The 19,233-nt window shown below is 47.8% G+C and overlaps 1 protein-coding gene across 1 annotated transcript; it reads left to right on the top strand.

Annotated features, from left to right (window-relative positions):
- The first annotated feature begins 489 nt into the window (after nt 1–489).
- CLEC20A (C-type lectin domain containing 20A) lies at nt 490–16,332 on the top strand. The gene is made up of 10 exons (XM_070473736.1): nt 490–877; nt 2,023–2,557; nt 3,378–3,382; nt 3,848–3,913; nt 6,209–6,571; nt 7,693–8,029; nt 8,722–9,644; nt 12,679–12,798; nt 13,635–13,720; nt 15,714–16,332. The coding sequence occupies exons 1-10, from the start codon at nt 775–777 to the stop codon at nt 15,792–15,794; spliced, it is 2,619 nt and encodes an 872-aa protein (XP_070329837.1). The 5' UTR covers nt 490–774; the 3' UTR covers nt 15,795–16,332.
- The last annotated feature ends 2,901 nt before the right edge of the window (nt 16,333–19,233 follow it).

Genomic DNA, 19,233 nt, shown 5'->3' on the forward strand with positions numbered 1-19,233 from the left:
TGGGAAGATTTCTCTGAGGAAGGGGGATCTGGGCTGAGCTTAAGGGCTAAATGAAGGAACCTTGAAGAGTAAAGCCAGAGGAAGGCCCCGAGGTGCTGGGCCAGCCTTGCGGATGAGCTGGCTGTGCGCGGGAGCAAACTGGGGAGCCTGAGGAATCTTCCTATGACAGCAGGCCAGAACGCACAGGCCTGCGGGCTGTGGTAAGGAGCGCCCCCTCCTTCCCCCGTAACCTGTGGGAATGAGCAGGTAAACAATCAGAAAGGCCCTTCTGGTCACAGAGTGGGGAGCGAGCTGTGAGGGATGGGGACGAAAGCTTCCGGGCTGGCTCTGTGCTGTCAGTCCCAGGGAGGGGTTGGTGGCTTGAGCTAGGGTGGCAGTGGGCACAGAAAGAAGTGGAAAGTTCAAGAAGATCCCAGATACACACTGGCTGTAGAACTGACGGGATTTGCCAAGTCAGAGACAGGAGGGCATCAACAGCGACTCCTGGGTGGGGCTTGAAACACGATGGATGGGCTGGGAGGACCCTGAAAGGCCAGATCATGGGTAAACCAGTGTGCATGTGAGAAACAGACATTCAGATGTGTACACCCATCTCAGGGGTGGAGTTGAGTCTCAGGGTAGTCAGCTTATGTGTTTCAAGCCAGGAGATCAGCTGGGGCAACAGGGTTTTTCAAACTGTGGGTTGGGACCCCTTAGATCCTAAAGTCAATTTAGTAGGCCACAGCCAGTGATTTAATTTAAAAAATTAAACAGAATCGGATAAAAAGTATCAAAATGACTCACACACGTCAAAAGAACAATTGTTTTCTATTCCCTTTTCTCCATCCAGGGGTCCTCCAACTTCTCTCGACGACAGGCAGCATCTTCTTGGCCTCTGGTGGGTGTGAGGAGCATCACTGTTTTTGGCATGTGCCTCGTCAGGCCTTTCCCGTGTCCTCCCCAAATGCACATCCTTGCCCTTCTGTATGCTCGGTCTTTCAGTCTTTCCTCTCCTTAAGGCTCTGGCTTGCAGCTGGTTTCCTTGAGGACTAGGATACCCTGTCTCCCACCGCAAGGCCCTGGGCAGAGTAATTCTTAACCAGCCCTCCTTTGTGGGGACCTCCTCAAGGGGATGAAGTCAGGAAGGAAGGAAGGGAACATGGGGTTCTTGGTTCCTGTGAGATGTCCGATGTACTCATTTGTCTCTTCACTCATTCATTCATTTTCAATACATCCAGTCCCTCTGATGTGCTAGGTGACCCTGGGAATATAATTATGAATAAGGCTGGTTCTTTTCTTCCAAGTTGCCTTATCTGGTGGAGACAGACAAGCCAAAAGGTCCTTTCCCCCATGGGCTTTAAACAAATTCTGATGCTGGTCCTGGCAAGACATTCAGATCTTTGCTGTCGGTGGCCTGGGCATCGGTGTATTTGAAAAGCTCCCCAGGTGATTCTAATGTGAAGCCCAGTGATAAGCTCGTGACTCCTACATCAGGGCAAAACCATGCTCTGACAAAGGGTCTTGCCCTCGGAGCCTAACCTACCGTCCTTGGGCCCCGGCTCTTTTCCCGTTGGGTGGCCTTGGCTAAGTCACTTAACTGTCGGTGACTTGGTTTTTCAATTTGGAAAACAGTCGTAGTGATGTTTAACCTAGGGACTTCTTGGAAAGGATTCAGTGAGCTAATGGCACATGGTGAGTGCTCAGGGAACACTCTCTCCTGTTATTAAGCGCGAACAGAGGTGCAGGGCTGTTTTTGGGAGGGAGCTTACCAGGATAGGGCAGCGGGAAGGGGGAGACAAGAAATGCGAGAAGGTGGGGGGGGCATTGAGGGAACAGGTTGGGGGGAATGTGGGGGTGGCTAGTCTTTCAGGCCAAGAGAGAGGCTTGTGTGAAGGCCCTGGAGGCGGAGTGGAGGGCGGGAGGTGGAGGGGGGGCGGTGAAAAGGGAGAGCAGAGGCCGGGAGACTGCCCGTGGTGTGGCTGAACACCTGGGATTTGCGGGTAGGGTAAGGGCAGCGCTGAGGTGACAACTCTCCCGCCCCAGCCCTGCAGCTGACCAGCGAAGGCAAGACCTTCTGGCGGGTGGCAGAGGAGCTGAGCTGGTCCGAGGCCCTGGGGTACTGCCGGCAGCACCACACAGACCTGGCCGACCTGCACAGCATGACCGGCTGGAGTAGCATCAAGGCCCTCTACTCTCTCACCAGCAGCCACGAGGCCTGGGTCGGCCTCTTCTTCGACGTGCGCCTTGGTGGCCTGAGATGGTCCAGCGGCTCTTCCTTCAGCGCGTCGGTGTGGGGCTCGCTGCCCACCTTCAGGGAGGGCCTCTGTGCCACCCTGTATTCAATCACCTTTCTCCCCAGTCTGGGGGCCGCCTGGTGCACTGCCCGGAGGCCCTTCATCTGCTACTACGGTGTGTTCAGAGTCACAGCCTGGGCCTGGTCTTCCTCCCAGGGTCGCTTCTCAGGAGCAAATGAGACAGAGCCAGTAAGCGAGCATGGGTCTGGCTCACGTTCTTTCAGAGCAAAACTAACTGACTGTTATCTTAACCCTCGTTTGCTACATTCTTCTCTGCTGCCTTAGTTTCTTTCTCTTCTGTCCCTCATTCCAAAGACTCCATCAGAGAAAACAGGTGTAAATTAGGGCAGACAAAAAGTAAAATCTGAAATGTTCCGTTATGTCCCCTTCTTCTGCCAATTAAGGATCTGGGGAAAGAGGAAAAAGAAAGGGAGGGAACAGGGAAAGTCAGGTTGGGGATCTATCTACGCAGAAACCAGAGCAGAGTCCAGGGTCTATCTCCTGATAAAGCACAGTGTGGTTTTGTCTCTAGGGGCTGGGGGCGTGTGGAACAGTCACTCCCTGGGAGAACCCCTGCTTTGGGGAGGCAGGTGGGTGCATCTCTGCAGACAACCCATTTACTCAATGCACGTGGTACTGGCTGTTGGGAAATGGCCCCCACCCCCCCACCCCCGCAGCCATCCTTGCCTCTGGCTGGCCCCTCTCTGCCCAGGCAGCCCTTGTCTTAACAGTTCTGAGATCACAGAGGGAATAGTTATAGACATAGTTATATGTTTTTTTTTTCCTTAAAAAAAAAAAGGCCAATTTCTGCTTTTCTCTCAGTCAGTCAAGGCCCATCCCAGCTCCTCAAATAGGGTCACAGAGGGCCAACCTGATGAGTCCCCAATTCTGTGCTACACCATGCCCATCATGGGGCCTTGAAACATAGCCCAGGGTAGTCTAGGATTGATCTTGCAATTCCCAGGCCAGAAGAGTGGAGAGTGTGCTGGAGTGGGCATGGGAGTCCCTTTGAAGGAACAGTCGTGTTGGGGGAGCTTTCCCCGACCCCCCTGGAGTCTTTGGATTCTCCCTAGATGCTTTTTAACTGCATCTGCTTCTCTCCAGCTCTCGTTGGCATCTGCCTGGCCCCCTCCAGCCTGTTCTGTACACAGTAAAATCTTAAAAATGTAAATTAAAAAAAAAAGTAAATCAGATCAATTTGCTTAGACATATTCAGTAAGTTCCCTTAGCACTTCTAATCACAGTCTTACACATGTGGTCCCATCCCTTCTTAGCTCTGCCCAATATATTCCTTCCTACCTCTTTGCAAGGCTGACTCCTTCTCAAATTCTCTTCAAGAGCAAAGATCTCGCTTTGCCTTATTCCTGCTGCTATTTTTTCCAGAGCCTGCAATAGCATCTGCCACACAACAGGTGCTCAGTATATATATTTATGGAACACACGTGGATAGGAACAAAGGGGCCCACTTACTCTGGAGCTAGGTTTCTCCGGGCTTCAACTTGGCGATTCCTGGTGCTCACAGAGGACCCTGGGCAGCCCCACCCCCACCACATAACGTGTGGCTTGTTTCACAGATCCCACTGTGGGGGCCCACACCCTCCTGGAGCCAGTTCTCAGCCTGACCGCCACTCCAAAGCCAGGTACACGCCCGGGGCTCCGCCTTCCCTGGCACTGGTCCCCCTGGAGCAGGTGACGCCCCCCCCACCCCCCAGGCCCAGGGATGCCTTGGCTTTGCCCCCAGGCTGACCCCAAGCAGAGGCTCAGTGCCTTTGTTTTTCACATGGTGGGGGTGGGGGAGTGGGGGGGTGTGTGGTTCTCCAACCAGCCTGTGGCAGAGCTCAGCCTGGCCTGCATCCCAGTCTGATGTCCCCACCCCAGTGACTTGGGGGTGGGTGGAGGCGTGGGCAGCACCTTTCTACAGTTGAGGCCCTCCACCTCGTGAAAATTGCTCAGTTGGGTCTGACTCTTTGCGACCCCGTGGACTGTTGCCCACCAGGTTCCTCTGTCCATGGGATTCTTCAGGCAAGAATACTGGAGTGGGTTGCCATGCCCTCCTGTCTTCTTGACCCAGGGAACAAACTTGGGTCTCCTGTCTTTCAGGCAGATTCTTTACTGAGCCACCAGGGAAATCCATATCACGAGGGGACTATTACTGCCCTGGTGTTTTACAAAGAGTTTCTTGGTAGAGACAAATTTCAAAGGGAACGCACTCCTCAACCAGCTCTGTAAGCTGGTTTTCTGCTTGCTGTGGAACACGGCGTTGTGGAGTGAAGACAGCACAGGCTTCCAAGGCAGGCAGACCTGATTTGAATCTCGTCTTGCCACTTAGTAAGGCATGAGTTTGGGCAAGTCATTGCCTCCCCGAGTCTCCCCTTTCTCCTCTGCAAAGTGATGTCTGCTTCTGGGGATTATAGTGAGGATTTTAAAAGATGACTTGTGCTACAGGCAAAGCTCAAGGCTGGTGAGAAGAGAACAAGGTGTTAACAAAGGGTAACTTAAAAAGACCAGTTTGAATAGGGAAAATCAGGGAAGTATTAGGCAAATCTAGATGGGACTTGGTGAGCAGGCAGGAGTCAGAGCTTGGGAGGCCCTATTTGAATCTGAGGATGTGAGTCCCAATTCTGCAAACAGAACTGTTTCCTTTAACAGGTTTCTGAAACCAGTCCATGCCAAAGCACAACCTTTCCAAACTTTCCTTGCTTTGGGTCACAGGTGTTTGTGCGCTGCCCATAAGACAGGCCTGGCCAGGGGCAGGGTGGGCGAGTGCGTCTCGGTCTGTCTGAGCTCCACTGGAAGTCAGGACCGTGACTGTGGGCCCGGTCTGCCTCCTGGCCAGCAGGTGTGCCCCTGGCCAGGCTTACCTCCTGTCCCTGGCTCTCCTGATGTCACGAGCCTGTCACGCTCCCTCTATTCTGCCTCAACCTTGGACCCTCCTAAGAGCTGGTGTGGCAAGCACACTCCCTAGAAACCACAGAAGAGGCTGATTCTAAACCAGGATTATACTAGTCCCCCTCACTACCTCCCTGCAAAGTTTAACCCTACGGCTTGAGTGTTTCTTATTTGCACGTACTGCGTTAAATCATTTATATTCATGACTTCATTTAATCATTTACATTAAATACATTTAGGTACTATCCCTGTGTTGTTGTTCAGTCGCTCATTCATGTTCCACTCTTTGCGACCCCATGGACTGCAGCATGCCAGGCTTCCTTGTCCTTTACCATCTCCTGGAGTTTGCTCACACTCATGTCCATTCAGTTGATGAAGCCATCCCACCATCCCATCCTCGGTCAACCCTCTTCTCCTCCTGCCCTCAATCTTTCTCAGCATCAAGGTCTTCTCCAGTAAGTTGGCTCTTCACATCAGGTGGTCAAAGCACTGAAGCTTCAGCTTCAGCATCAGTCCTCCAGTGAATATTCAGGGTTGATTTCCTTGCAGTCCAAGGGACTCTCAAGAGTCTTCTCCAGCACCACAGTTTGAAAACATCAATTCTTTGGCACTCAGCCTTCTTTATGGTCCAACACTCACATCCATACATGACTACTGGAAAAACCATAGCTTTGACTAGATGGACATTTGTTGTCAAAGTGATGTCTCTGCTTTTTAATACACTGTCTAGGTTTGTCATCCCTGTTGTACAGATAGAAAAACTGAAGCTTAGACTTGATTTGTAAGGCCACATGACCCACAGGAGAGTTCTTAACCCCTGCTCTCCCTAATGCATGTCCTTTTCCCCAGCTGCTGCTGTGACAGCTCCTTCATTCTCCCAATCTGGTATTTAGCCTGCCTATAAAATTGTGGATTTCATCAAACCTAATACCTGAGGATGGGGTAAGGGCAGGGGTCGGACCGGGACTGTGTCTAGGGGTGATGAGGGCTGAGCCGGCAGAGATCCCGGACCTCAGGCCTGTGCTCTCCATGTTTTTTACTTACAGTTGAGGTTCAGCTTGGCAATCTGACCTTCAAGCGATTTGACCAAGAAAAGATGTGGCTGGAGGCATTGGGGTACTGCCGCAGATACCACACAGACCTGGCTGACCTGCAGACGGTGACTGAGGAGATGGACGAAGACTTGAAATCCATCACAAGTAACACCGAGGCCTGGATTGGCCTCTACTTCAGTGCAGCCTCTGGGTCTCCGAGGTGGTCCAGTGACAGGGGTTCCAGCATCCCTAGCTGGCTGCAGCCACCTAAGTTTGGGGCAGGACTGTGTGCGGGTCTCAGTAGGTACTGGAGCTTCCCCTCCAGAATTTCTGCTGTGACCTGCTTTGCCCTGAAACCCTTCATCTGCTTCGACGGTGAGTGACAGTCACCCCCACTGGCCGTTGGCCCCCCAAGGCTAGACTGGGATGAGAAACGGGTTTTCTTGGCAGCTTGAGATGTTGAGGATAGATCTAAGGAAGTACTTCTAGATTCTATGTTAGCAGAGTTCTGGAGCAGGCTTTAATTTAATTCTGGGGGATCTTTAAAGAATAGAACAGACCCCATCCAGTCTCTGGGCATTAGCAGTTAGCAACGGCAATTACTTATTTGGCAACAAAGAGGTTAAAAGTGTGCGCTTTGGAATCAGATTTTATTACTTGCTAGAAATAAGGTGAATAGCATCTCTGAGCCTCTTTTTCATCTGCAAAAAACCAAAATGGCATTGATGATGCACCTCATCATATGGCTTTGAAGGATGAATGAAAATGAATATAAAGGACCTAGATGAGACCTTGACTCAGAGTAAATGCCCAATAGATATTAGCTATTGTAACTGTGGTCACCACAAACATGGGAACCAGAGGCCTACCTGGTTATTCTGGATCTTGTGTGTGGTGTCTCCTCAGCAACAGGCTTCATCCCGATTTGTTTTTTCCATCTCTCTTTTCTTCTCTTTGTCCCTTCCTTCTTGTTTTCTTTGGTTTTATTAAGATATAATTCACATTCCTTAAAATTCACTTTGGAAGTGGCCAGTATAGTGAGATTTAGTACAACCCACGTGGCTCAATCATCACTACTATCTAATTTTAGGACAACTGTATCACCCCCAATAAGAAACTCCTTACCCTTTAGCAGAGCATCCCCCTCCATTGTCTCCCACCTTCAGTCCTGACACCCACTAATCTGCTGTCTCTGGTTTTGCCTATTCTTGGCTGTTTCTTTTTGTGTTTTGGATTTGATGAGAATAGTGGTCCTTATCTATAAAACAGGAACAATGGTTCCTCCCTTGAAGAGCTGCTGTGAGGAATACAGATCATGAAGGGACCTCTCCCATGACTGCGCCCTCCCGAGCTGGCTTCTGTGACAGGCGGTTGATCGTCAGTGTCTGGTGGGACTTCTCACCAGAGCAGCATGTCCGGAGTGGCAGACCTGGGGTTGCTGTGTGCTCCCCCACGTCAGCCTTGCTCCCACACTCCCCGCTGGTGTCTTCTTACAGATCCCACCGTCGGACACCGGGATCTTGCAGCCCTCCCTCAGCTCTTCCACACGCCCTCCTCAGAAGTGACCGTGGGGATGACGCCCAGGCCAAGTACACTCCCCCGTTTTCTGCTCCACATGGGCCACTCACGGAGAGGCAGTTCCCTGGGCCCCCTCACTCTGCTGGGCCAACTGGGGTCAAAGGAGGAGGACTCGGTTACCATCAACCTCCTTCCTCCAACTAGACCACTGGACTTGCAGCTCCCGGGCCAGGGGACCCACGAGAGGCTGTGTAGCTCTCTGGTGAGGTCAAGAGACAGGAAAAGGGGAAGACACCCTCACTGCCCCACTGCGCAGTGCTCCTGAGGAAAAATCACCAGATAGGCCTGAGGTCCAGCATCCAGACAGGGAAGCGCAGTAGAGGTGCCCGTCAAATCCCTTCTTTGGGAGGAGAGAAGATGAGAGCTGAGCTGTTGGGGCCGTGTGTGGGGGACACGGCTGGGAATCACAGGGATAGCCTGCCTTTAGCATTTTTAAATTCCTGAAGCATTTTCACAGCTATTACCTCATTTTGCTTCCTGTGAGTTCTGAAGCAAACTAGGATAATTGAGGGCAGAAATCACAGTTCTGGCATCTTTACAAAGTTGGACATCAGAAAAAGGTATTGTCGCTCTTTTTGAGGACACAGAGGAGACCAGCTCATGGACGCAGAGCTTTATTAATTCCAAGGACACAAGGCAAAGGCAGGGCCTGTTCTGAAGGCTGACGGCCAGCGGGAGGAGGGCTCCTGACGGGCAGTGCTGCCTGTGCAGTCACAGGCCTGGTGGGAAACACAGGGAAGGGGATTGTCCCAGCTCCGGTAATTATCCGGGGATCTCCTGGAGGGGGTGGTTTTGAAGTTAGCCTGCAAAGGGAATGGAGGGGGTCTGAAGGGGATGCTTAGGGCTGAGCGGGGCGGCCTGGATGCTGCAGGGTTGGGGGTCCCTGTGAGCTGCTAAGGAACAAGGGATTGGGCTGAGATGCTGGGGGGCTCTCGCTGGTCACCCAGGCTCTACCAGGCGGGTTCAGGAGCTCCCCGGCCCGCCGCCTGGCTCCACCGTGTCTGCGACGGTGTCCAGCGCCCTGGAGCCCCAGGGAAGCCTTCTCTCTCCGTAGGCACCAGCTTCGGTCCCGCGGACGCCATGAAACGTCGGGCTTCGGCGGGGCCTTTCCCGCAGCTGACTTGCTGCCCGGAGCCCCCCGAGCTCAGCTCCAGCACCCTTGGCTCCGGCACCTCCGCCTCCGCGGGCCCTGCCGCACCCCAGTCCAGAAGGACAGCATCTCCGAGCCCTCTGGCCCACGTCCCAGTCCCCGCGGACGGAGGGCCCTGGACCTCGCCGGTCACTACCCAGAACATGTCCTTTGGTCCCGCGCCCCTGGCCTCCTCGCAGACCCCTGCCCCGAGCCCCACGGAGCTGGTCCACTGGAGGAGCCCCTCTGTCCCCCAGGGAGTCACCGAGACCCCCCTGGCCTCCGCCTCCAGCCCTGCTCCAGGCTCCGCGCCCTCGGCCGCCTCACTGACCCCCACCCCGAACCCCGCGGAGCCAATCCCTTCAGGAAGCCCCTCTGTCCCCCAGGGAGTGACCGAGAGCCCCCAGGCCTCCGCCTCCAGCCCTGCTCCAGGCCCTGCGCCCCCGGAGGACTCCGGTACCCAGGGTGGGCCCGGGAGGCCGCGGGAGGACGCAGCGGGCCCCTCGCTCAGGTCCACCCGTGGGGCCTCGTATCACCCAGGGGTGACGGTGACCTCTGGGGCGGCCACATCCAGTGGGTCCCGCGGTGCCGAAACTCCAGGGACCGAAGAAAGCACCGTGGAGCCTTCCAGCTCAGGAAGCTCAGCTGTGCTCCAAAGAACAAACATGCCCCGGAAAGGGCCAGCCCAGAGCCAGGCCGCAGGCCCAGAGACAGCTGGCAGCCGGCCATGGCCCGACACAGGTGCCCGCCCGCCGGGGGGTTGGGGACCCTGGCCTGGAGCCCGGCTCCTCCTTTGGGGAGACGAAGCCCTAGTTTCCATGCCCCGGCCACCAGTCAGGGAGGTAAGGGGGTGGGGAAGGGTGTGTTTTGGGCCACGTCTCCACCCCCTGGGTACCTTCTGGATCACTCCATGGGGAGTCACTTTACGGGCTAGAGCCAGTTTACCTCCTCATCCTCCCTGGATAATAATTTAGGGTGGGGCAATCTAGGGGAGAAAATTTTTATCTTGGCTAGAGAAGTCTAACAGTCAAGGGTTAGAATGTTGGGTCCTCTACTTACTGTGTGGTCTTAGGCATATTTCCCAATCTCTCCCAACTTCACTTTTCTCATCTTTAAAGTGAAGAAAAATACTGGATGTCAGGAGGTATCTTTCAGTGCCTGGCATCTGGCAGACATTCAATTCATGGTAGTTATTTCTAATCTCAATTCAGTAGTGAAATATTTAGTGATTCATTCAGTCTCTCATCCCTGTCCTTACCTGACTCAACCGTCAGGGTTGGCCTCATTCTCATTTTATTAATTATACATGATTATGAATGATCACTGTTATGAATTATTAAGACTGTAAAATCTCACAGGGCAGGGGCTGTTTTATGCCTCTTCGTATCTTTCCCAGGCCTAGGATAGTGTTTTGCATACTGGTAGATGATTTAATTCAACAGTCATTTCCTGAGTACCTATTTTGAACAAGGCAATGGATACTAAGATGAGCAGAACCTGTTTCCTGTTTTTAAAAGAGTTTAGTCTAATAAGGGCTAATAGAGACAACTAGGACAGTTTTTGATAAGTACTGCCCCCAGAAGGGTGAACCAAGAGCCTTGACAGGAAAATGACTCATTCATTCTGCCTGGAAAAGTGGTGGTCAATGGACAGAAGGTAATGAATGATTTCATCAGGCAGCAAAGGCTAGAAGGTTCTTCTTGGCAGAGGGAACAGCATGAGCAAAGATAGGTCAATGTGAACATGTGCAGGGAAAACAAATAGTTTGAGGTGACTGGAATGTCTGTCACATATTTGGAAGGGAAGTAGCAATGGATGAGGGCTTCCTAGGGGGTGCTAGTGGTAATGAACCTACCTGCCAGAGTGGGAGACATAAAGACCCGTGGGGAAGATTCCCTGGAGGAGTGCATGGCAACCCACTCCAGTATTCTTGCCCGGAGAATCCCTTGGACAGAGGAGCCTGGTGGGCTACAGTCCACAGGGTTGCAAAGAGTTGGACACGACTGAAGCAACTTAGCAGGCAATCACGCATGCAGCAAGGGATGAGGGGAAAGAGGTGGACTGGGCCAAATTCTGAAGGACTGGATCCTGCAGTCAGTGGAGCCATCAGAGGTTTCTCAGCAAGGCAGCAAAATGCTCAGATCTGTAGTCAACAGAAGCAAGGTGGTTGTGATGACAGTAATAGTGACACGGGGCAATGCCTGTGTCAGGATGCTAAAGGGAAAAAAAAGATGATGACTCAACGTTACACATGTAACACAGTCACAACATTGAAAGGAAACATAAACCTGCGCTTAGAAAAAAAAGATTAGAAGAAAATGTGTGACAATGTTAATGGTTACATTCAGGCAACAAGAAGATGTGTGTTTCCCTGCCTTCTGTGCTTCTGGACTTCACAAAACTTATTCACATCACTAAAGAAATGTAGAATTCTTTGGGTGGGGAAAGAAAAGGGCATGTGGAGACACAGGAAGTGTGTGTGGGGGGAAAGACTTGCACAGTCTGGGAGAGTGAAGTCGAGGTCAGAACTGGAGCAGTGGGGTGAGCAGGGACTTGGAGCTGATTTCACACTGCTTGCAAGTGATATTAACTGAAGAAATATAAATACAAACATATTTTACAAAATGCTCAGCTTTGCTCACTGAATCACAGAAATGCAAATTAAAATGTATTAACATTTTTATTTTTGTAACTTACCAGTTCGCCAACGATTTGGAGTGATAATGCTGGTAAGAATGTGAGAAAATCAGCGCTCTCAGACGCTGGACAGCACATTAAACTGGCATTCCCATTCTTGCAACGTGTGTCAGTTCTGAAATGTGCATACTCTTTCATACAGAAATTCTACCCCTGGAAGTTCATTAAGGAAATAACAGTACAAGGTGCACACACGCATTGACACGTACCCTCCACACACGGGTTGTTTGTTGCAGCATTGTTTATTACAGTGAAAAACTGGAGGAGAAATCTAATGTCCATTGAAAGCAGATTGATTAAATAAGTTATGTACATCCAATGAAATACTATGCAGCCTTGAAAGAGAATAAGGTAGATCTTTATGCATTCAAATAAAAAAATTCAAGTGTGTGAAGGATATTCTATAGCAAACTGTTAATAGTGGTTGTCCCTGGGTCAGGGGAGGGGACACTTTTACTTAAATACTTTACAATAATATATCACAAAACAATACGGTTCAAATATTCCATATTTGGGAAAAAAAGACATCTGCAAGGCACTGACAGGACTTTGGTGACTGAATGTGAGAGCAAGTGAGAAGGAGCGAGGGAGCAGCTGGGGTTATGTGGGGTCTCTGGCTGGAGAGCCTTAGGGGATGGGCAACCATAACGGGGGTGCGGGGGTTGCTGAGCTTGGCTTTGGAATATGTACTCTGAGGTGCTACCCCTTGATGGAGATGCTGGGGGTCCCTGGGTACCATGGTGGGGCTCTGTGTAGCTGGCAGACTACATAGGGGGATTGGGCTTCTTGGGGTAGGAGCTACGAAAAATAAACATTTGGTACTGAGGAGATATAATATGGCCCAAGTCCCACAAATCCTGATAAGAGAGATACTTTATGAGGGATGATGTTCACTTACCCCCCATGAGCCTGTGGGGTAAGTGAAGGGCCTGGGAAGGACTGAGCTTCCCACACGGGATGGTTTCTGTAGGATGGTGGCCGCCAAGGCCTGTCTTTTAGCTCAGGGGCAGTTACCTGTCTCAGACCACCTTGCTCCTGGCTGTATTTGCAGTAACTCCCTTATTTTCCCCTCTTGCAGCTGTGACAAGTGAAAGGTGTGGCACCAATATGACAGACACAGCTCCTGCCACTCAGGCCCAACACTGGAGCTCAGCTAATCACCCAGAATCTAAGGAAAAAACTCCAGCACCGAAACCAGGTAATTAACTGCTTCTGGCCACCAAGTTTCTCACTCTTAACAACCAATCAATTAAATCTGGACAGCCACTCCTCAGCATGGGGCACTCAAGACCTTTCTATGAAATGCTAGGATGGGAACAAGGGTGAGGATCCTAGAGTTAGCTCCCTGACAACTGTGAAAGCTCAGGGAACAAATCTCCTTTCTCATCTGCAGAAGGAATGTAGTAAAAACGACCCTGCCTTCATCACAGGGTTGTTCAAATACCCAAAGAGATAGTGAGGTACTTTATTAACTTTATAAGGTGGTCCTATATGATGCTGTAGTTCCTATGATTGCAGTGCTCAGGGCCAAAGGCTGAGCTTGTTTATAGGCTCAGAGAATGTAAGAGTTTTCTGGGGTAGAGTTGGCCTTTACAAATGTGGGTCCAGGGAGGGGTGAATATTTCCAGCATGGTGTGGAACAATCTACTTGATAATTTTATTAAAAGGAAGAAACAGGAGTTCCCTGGCAGTCCAGGGTTCGATCCCTGGTCGAGGAACTAAGATCCCACAAGCTGCGTGACACATCCCCCCACCCCACCAAAAAAGAAAACTTTAAAGGAGGAAAATACAGAAGAGAGAGCAAAGAAAATAACTGCCTGAGGGTGGCCAGGTTACAGGAGGACAGCAGCAGTTACTCCACTCGTGAGACACTTTACTTTCGGCCACTAGCTGGTTTCTTTCTCCTTTTAAAGTCCTAAATCACCATGTAGCCTCTATTGTGTCCAGTGGGCACTCCCTGACCACTAAGAACATGAAGTTTTCAAATGGCAATGGGATAATTTGCCTTGATCCAGGTAATACTTTCTTTTTCAGGGCAACTCTTTGGAATCCTCAAAGCAGATTTTCTCATCCCGGTTCTGATGGACCCAGAAGACATGAAAGACCAATTTTTGAGTGAGGTGAGACTTTTGTCCTCTAATTCTGATCAGTCAGATGACGTGACAATGCAAAGCCATCCCATCAAAGCCAATACATGGAGAAATAAGTCTTGGAAAATTAGCTTGTCTGTTCCCATTGCTATCCTTCTGGCTCTAGTTCATCATGAAGGCTGGTTCACGTGCTCAGATCTTTTCTTACTCTAACATTTTTTCTGAGCTCTTAGAAAAAAAAAATCTATACAGCATAGTCAGGAGGACCCAAATTTGGATGATGGCTTTGCACTTGCTAGTGGTGTGACCTTGAGCACCTAAACTTATCTCTCTGAACCTCTGTTTCCTCATGAATTAGGAACAACCATACCTAACTCATATGGTTGGTATTTGATTAAATGAAACGTTCCATAAAAAAGTGCTTTGCAAACTGTCTGGCACATAGGAAGTGCTCAATAAACATTAAATATTATTATTATCAAATTATTGTTCTGGATATACATTTGTTCCAGGATTTTGTTTTTCCTCTCCTATTTTTTAAAAGTATCGTGAGATGGGAAATTGTGATGAGGAAGAACTGTTCCTAAATATTGTGACAAAAGCCCCAAAATGATTTTCAGATATGACCTAATGGCACATTTTTCAGTGATATCAGATAATAATCATAAGATGTCAGAGCGAAAGTTCTTCATAGGCTATCTAGCCAAAATCACAATTTTACAGACAAGGAAACAGATTGACATCCATCTGTTAGCTTACTGCAATTTACTCATATGCCAAAGAAACAGCACCCAGGCAATTCACTCAAAAATCTCAAAAATTGAAGTTTCTAGGAAGAGCGGTTGTGTATGTGTGTGTGCACATGTGTATGGGCACACATGTGTCTGCCTGGTAGTAGGGAGAGTTTTTGGTGCATTTTTCTACTGAAGGCAGTGTTAGTCGCTTACTTGTGTCCAAGTCTTTGTGACTCCATGGATTATAGCCCACTAGGCTCCTCTGTCCATGGAATTTTCCAAGCAAGAATACTGGAGTGGATAGCCAATCCCTTCTCCAGGGTATCTTCCTGACCCAAGGATCGAACCTGCATCTCCTGCATTGCAGGCAGAATCTTTACTGCCTGAGCCGCCAGGGAAGCCCTCACTGAAGGAAGAGCAGGTGCAAATGATGCAATTTGGCTTCTGATAAAATTTTTTTTAAGTAAAAGTTCAAGTAATAAGACTGCAGTGCTGAGTGTTAAATCTACAAAAGTCAAGGTACTGTCCCCCTTTTCTGGGTCAGGGGAGGGGGGTTCCAAACCAGAAACCATCTATGTTTTATTTTAAATTAAAACCAATAATGGGAAAATTGGGGTCAAGATGAGAAATTCCAACTTTTGGTCACTTTTGTTGGAATATGGCTATCCTATATTAACAGAGAGAATTTCTATCACATATTTAAAGGATGGAATTGGCAGGGACAAGGTAGAGTACATATTATCACTTTTACCAGCATTTAACATCCCAAACAGGAGGCAAAAAACACCTATAGCCAACTTACCCAGTTCCGTGGATGGTGACAGAAAGAACATTATAACAGTCACACACACAGTGCTCAGAGCAAGATACACGGACTAGCAGTCATTAACCTGGCTGAATTTAGAATCCCTTGGGTAATCCCTGGCCCTGTCCTTAGAGAGTTTCCATCTAATTGTTCAGTGGAGGGCCTAAAGGCGCATCTCCACTTTCACTTTTTCAAGATCTCAAGTGATTCTGATGAACAGTCAGAATTGAGAATTCTAGATTAAGTCATTTGTTTTAGGCCCCTTTATCATTAAACTGTGTGTGTGTGTGGGTGGGGAGTGGTGGCCTAACAAACTTGATTTATGTACTTTCCTACTGTTGAAGGCACTAACAGCAAAAGCTGGAAGGAAGCTAAGAAAAGGGGATGGTCGGACATAAGGGGTAGATGGGTGGACAGTTAAGGGCTAAGACTGGAAGGTCACAAGATGGCATCAATGATAGTTTCTCCCTTTTTGATCTTTCAGATCCAAGATGTCTTAAACCTTACATTAGGTCATGGGCAATTCAGATTGAAATGGGTCGGCTTCGAAGTGAACAAAAAATAACACGTCTACCGTGATCTGGAGTCTCCTTGCACAATTTTCCCTGGATTTCGAGTGAATTTTAATCTTTTAATTCCTAGTAGAATAGAAGAAGTAACTAGATATGTGAGGAGGCTAACTGGTGGAATTTCAGAACTAAACTTAGCATGTAAGAAAACTGCTTATGGGACCTGCATCTTGGGGTTTTAAAGAATGAAATAGGTAAGCAGAAGATGGGGGTAATGTAGAAATAATAACCTTGAGAATAATAAACAAATAAGAACAACAACAGCAGAAAGTCCCAACTAAACAACACAACCCTGAAACAAACCCTGTTAATCTACTGAGGAATTAAGAGAGGCCAGTACTGGTCTGGAGTGCTCAGTGGGGTTATCCTTCCATTTTCTATTCAGTTACAAGCTGGTAAAGAGATTTCAAATTATCCAGAATGAGGAGCTTTTTAAGAGTGTTGTTGCAATACAATGCATGTTATCTTTGCCCTTCAGCTAAATATTTTTTTCCCTGTAAGTTGGGAAATTCTAAGACACACTGTTCTTCATGTTAAAATCAGCATAATGTTCCTACATACATTTTGTTACTGGTTTTTCTCCAAGTGTCCTAATCACCCAGATGACATGCTAGAAATCAAATAGTAATATGTCAAATACAGTAGCAACCTTAGTCTGAAATGTTTAAAGTTAAAGTTTATTTGTATTCTTCGTAGGAATATCAATAAAAGACCTCAAACGTATCTGTATCTGTACATGTACAAGAACCGTCAAAAATTATTCACAGAACAAAAATAAATCTTCTTTTAGAACAAACCCAGATAATGAAATGCTGATATGGATCTCACATATGGAACAATCTAAGTGCTACTAGCACAAAAATATGGCTTTAAAAATAAAATAAAATCTTGGGTTTTGTTTCTCTAACGTGTATTTCTCTTTCTTGAAATAAAAAATAAATTATTTAGAGCTATCATTGTAAAATAGTCATGTGTTTTAACACACTCTTATTAAGGCCCTGGAGATGAAGAACAAAGTCAAATTTAGAAGTAAGTTCCTTACAAGTGTGATTCAGGTTAATATACTGCTGTCTGCTTGAGTTAATGTAATGAGGAAATGTCTAAGCACCAGTCAAAATTTAACCTTTACTATTTCAAATTATCTGCAGGATAGTGGTCATTCAGTCAATTAGTATTTAACCTTTTGGTGAACTGGGAATTGAAATTTTCCCTTGGGAGTGTTGAAATGACATAAAAAGGATATTTATTCTTAAATTTTTGTACATCCCACGCAGATGATTGAGGCCTCCTAAAACACAGTTTCTGTGAAAATCTTTTTACAATATATAAATCTGGTTTTAAGGTTCGAACTAAAACATTTCCTGGGAAAAAACAAAGGCAATGAAAACTAAGAACTGAGGAGAAAATTAAAATGCATGCTGAAATATGGACACAAACAACCACTTGGCTTTCCTTGGGTGGCTCATGGCCAAGCCTTACTCAAACACCTGAGGATAAATGGATCAGGAACCAAAGCTACTTCTTTCTGAACTCTACTCTCAGATCAGTGACATTCAACTTTATTTCTATGACTTCCCAAGGTATCAATAATGTTATCTTGGGTTCTTGAGACAATGTCAAACCAAGTCAATTTCAAGTCACTTTAACATATATACATATAACACATATGGTACATTTTAAAAGAGGAAAGAACCACTGTCGTACAATCTAACAGATGAGGGCATAAAATCTAAAAATCTCAAGGACGTTTGAGAATCACTGCTTGATGAGATGGATTGACATTCAGAAAAAGGAAGCCCCAAGAATCATGTGTTTGCGTGGGTGCCCATGTCATGTTTCTACAGAAACTGCCTTTCTATGTATCTTGTATATTTTGAGATTGGGCAAAGGATAATAAATCCTCCTGTTTCCTTGAACCCGTTGGGCTTTGAAGAAGACTGCTGTGCATCAGCCCCTTTTGGATCATGCATCTTCTCAGGTTCTTTCACTCTTCATAAGTTATTTATTCTACCTCATGCAAATTTCATCACTTTTGTCCTTCCTAAACTCAAGAGCATTCATAACTGGGTCATGACAAGAGAATGCTTCTAGAACTAATAACAATCACTCAAACACAAAAAGAGAGTCTACTTAAAAATTTAACACCCCAACATATCTTGCTTTTAAAAAAGGAAACAAAATAGGTCCTTTCAATGGACATATTGATTAAAAAAAACAAAGTATCCCAAATCCTTGGCCCTCAGGTAGGGGGTGGGAAGGCAACTATTTACTGCTGAAGTGAGCAGGAGATTTCACTATTAGATTTGAAAAAGGGAAGGGGAAATGAAGAAGAAAGCCCTTTTGGTTTCCCATGATGTGTAGAAGATGGCCCCCTGAGAAGTGGCTAAAAGTACAGGGAAGCTGTGGCGTGGGCTCCAGAGCCGCTGAATCAGACCCAGTGACAAATCTCGTCAGGGTCACATGGGCCTTCGGTCATCCCAAGGAGGATTCCTTCCCCAAGTCAAGTCCCACAGCCAGCCTTCTCAGAAACTCCAAAATGGAGATAACTAGAACTGAACCTAGATGGAAGGCAGAACAAACTAACTGAACTCACGTGATGGCGATGGTCCTGCTCTGGGGCTTCCAAAAAAGAATTGCTCTCAACCCGGTGCATCTCTGAGGCCAGACAAGAGAACTGAGGGTCGGCAGAGCTACAGATCTGTAAACAGACTAAGATCTAAAAAGCTTTACCTCGAAAGTCAAATTAATTCTCAAGGGCATACAGCAGTCCTAGATAGTTAATCCTACTTTTTCTTTCACTGTCCAGCACCATCACAGGGGATGGCAGAAGTGGACCAGAGAAAGCTAATTCTGACCAACTCAATGACAAGCAAAAAAGGCCAAGTTACAGCAGCATGATGACCTCATTTTACCACACTTCCCTTACAATAGACTGCCCTAGAGCCCAGCAGAACCTTGGTAACAGTGCCTGGAACATAGTAAGTGCTCAAGTGTTTGTCTTAGTTACCTAGTTACAATCTCCCTTCCATCAGGGTTTGTACTGCAGAGACTTGGAATGTGATGACCTGAAGGAAATGTTATTCCTTCTTGCTGCTTCAGCTCAGAAAGCATATTGCTCCAGTGAAAATAAAAGGGAAGTATCAAGCTCTTTCCCTAAATCCTGCCAATGTTGTCCTTATTAATGGCCTAGTCTGGTTGTCAGCTAGACAAAGCATTCTGCCAGCACTTCATCTGATTTCCAAACTCCAGCCTTGGTCCATGCTGCACCCCATCATGCGGTGGCATGTTGGGTGTTAGAAGGCGTGCAAGATGTGCTATCTTAATCCACCTGCTTCTCTTCAAACATGCACCTCCTCCTAGTAAAACAGAGGTGTGTACTTATTTGGGCTGAAGAAAAGCCAATTGAGCAATACCACCATAAAAATTATTGGCTAT

Source organism: Odocoileus virginianus, chromosome 11 (assembly GCF_023699985.2).
Source record: "Odocoileus virginianus isolate 20LAN1187 ecotype Illinois chromosome 11, Ovbor_1.2, whole genome shotgun sequence".
In the NCBI taxonomy this organism is placed as follows: Eukaryota; Metazoa; Chordata; class Mammalia; order Artiodactyla; family Cervidae; genus Odocoileus; species Odocoileus virginianus.

Coding starts and splice junctions, on each gene's coding strand:
- CLEC20A (XM_070473736.1), top strand. CDS start 775: ATGACTCACACACGTCAAAAGAACAATTGTTTTCTATTCCCTTTTCTC. Junction 9,645..12,678: donor CCGGCCATGGCCCGACACAG/GTGCCCGCCCGC, acceptor CCCCTCTTGCAG/CTGTGACAAGTGAAAGGTGT. Junction 12,799..13,634: donor AACTCCAGCACCGAAACCAG/GTAATTAACTGC, acceptor TTTCTTTTTCAG/GGCAACTCTTTGGAATCCTC.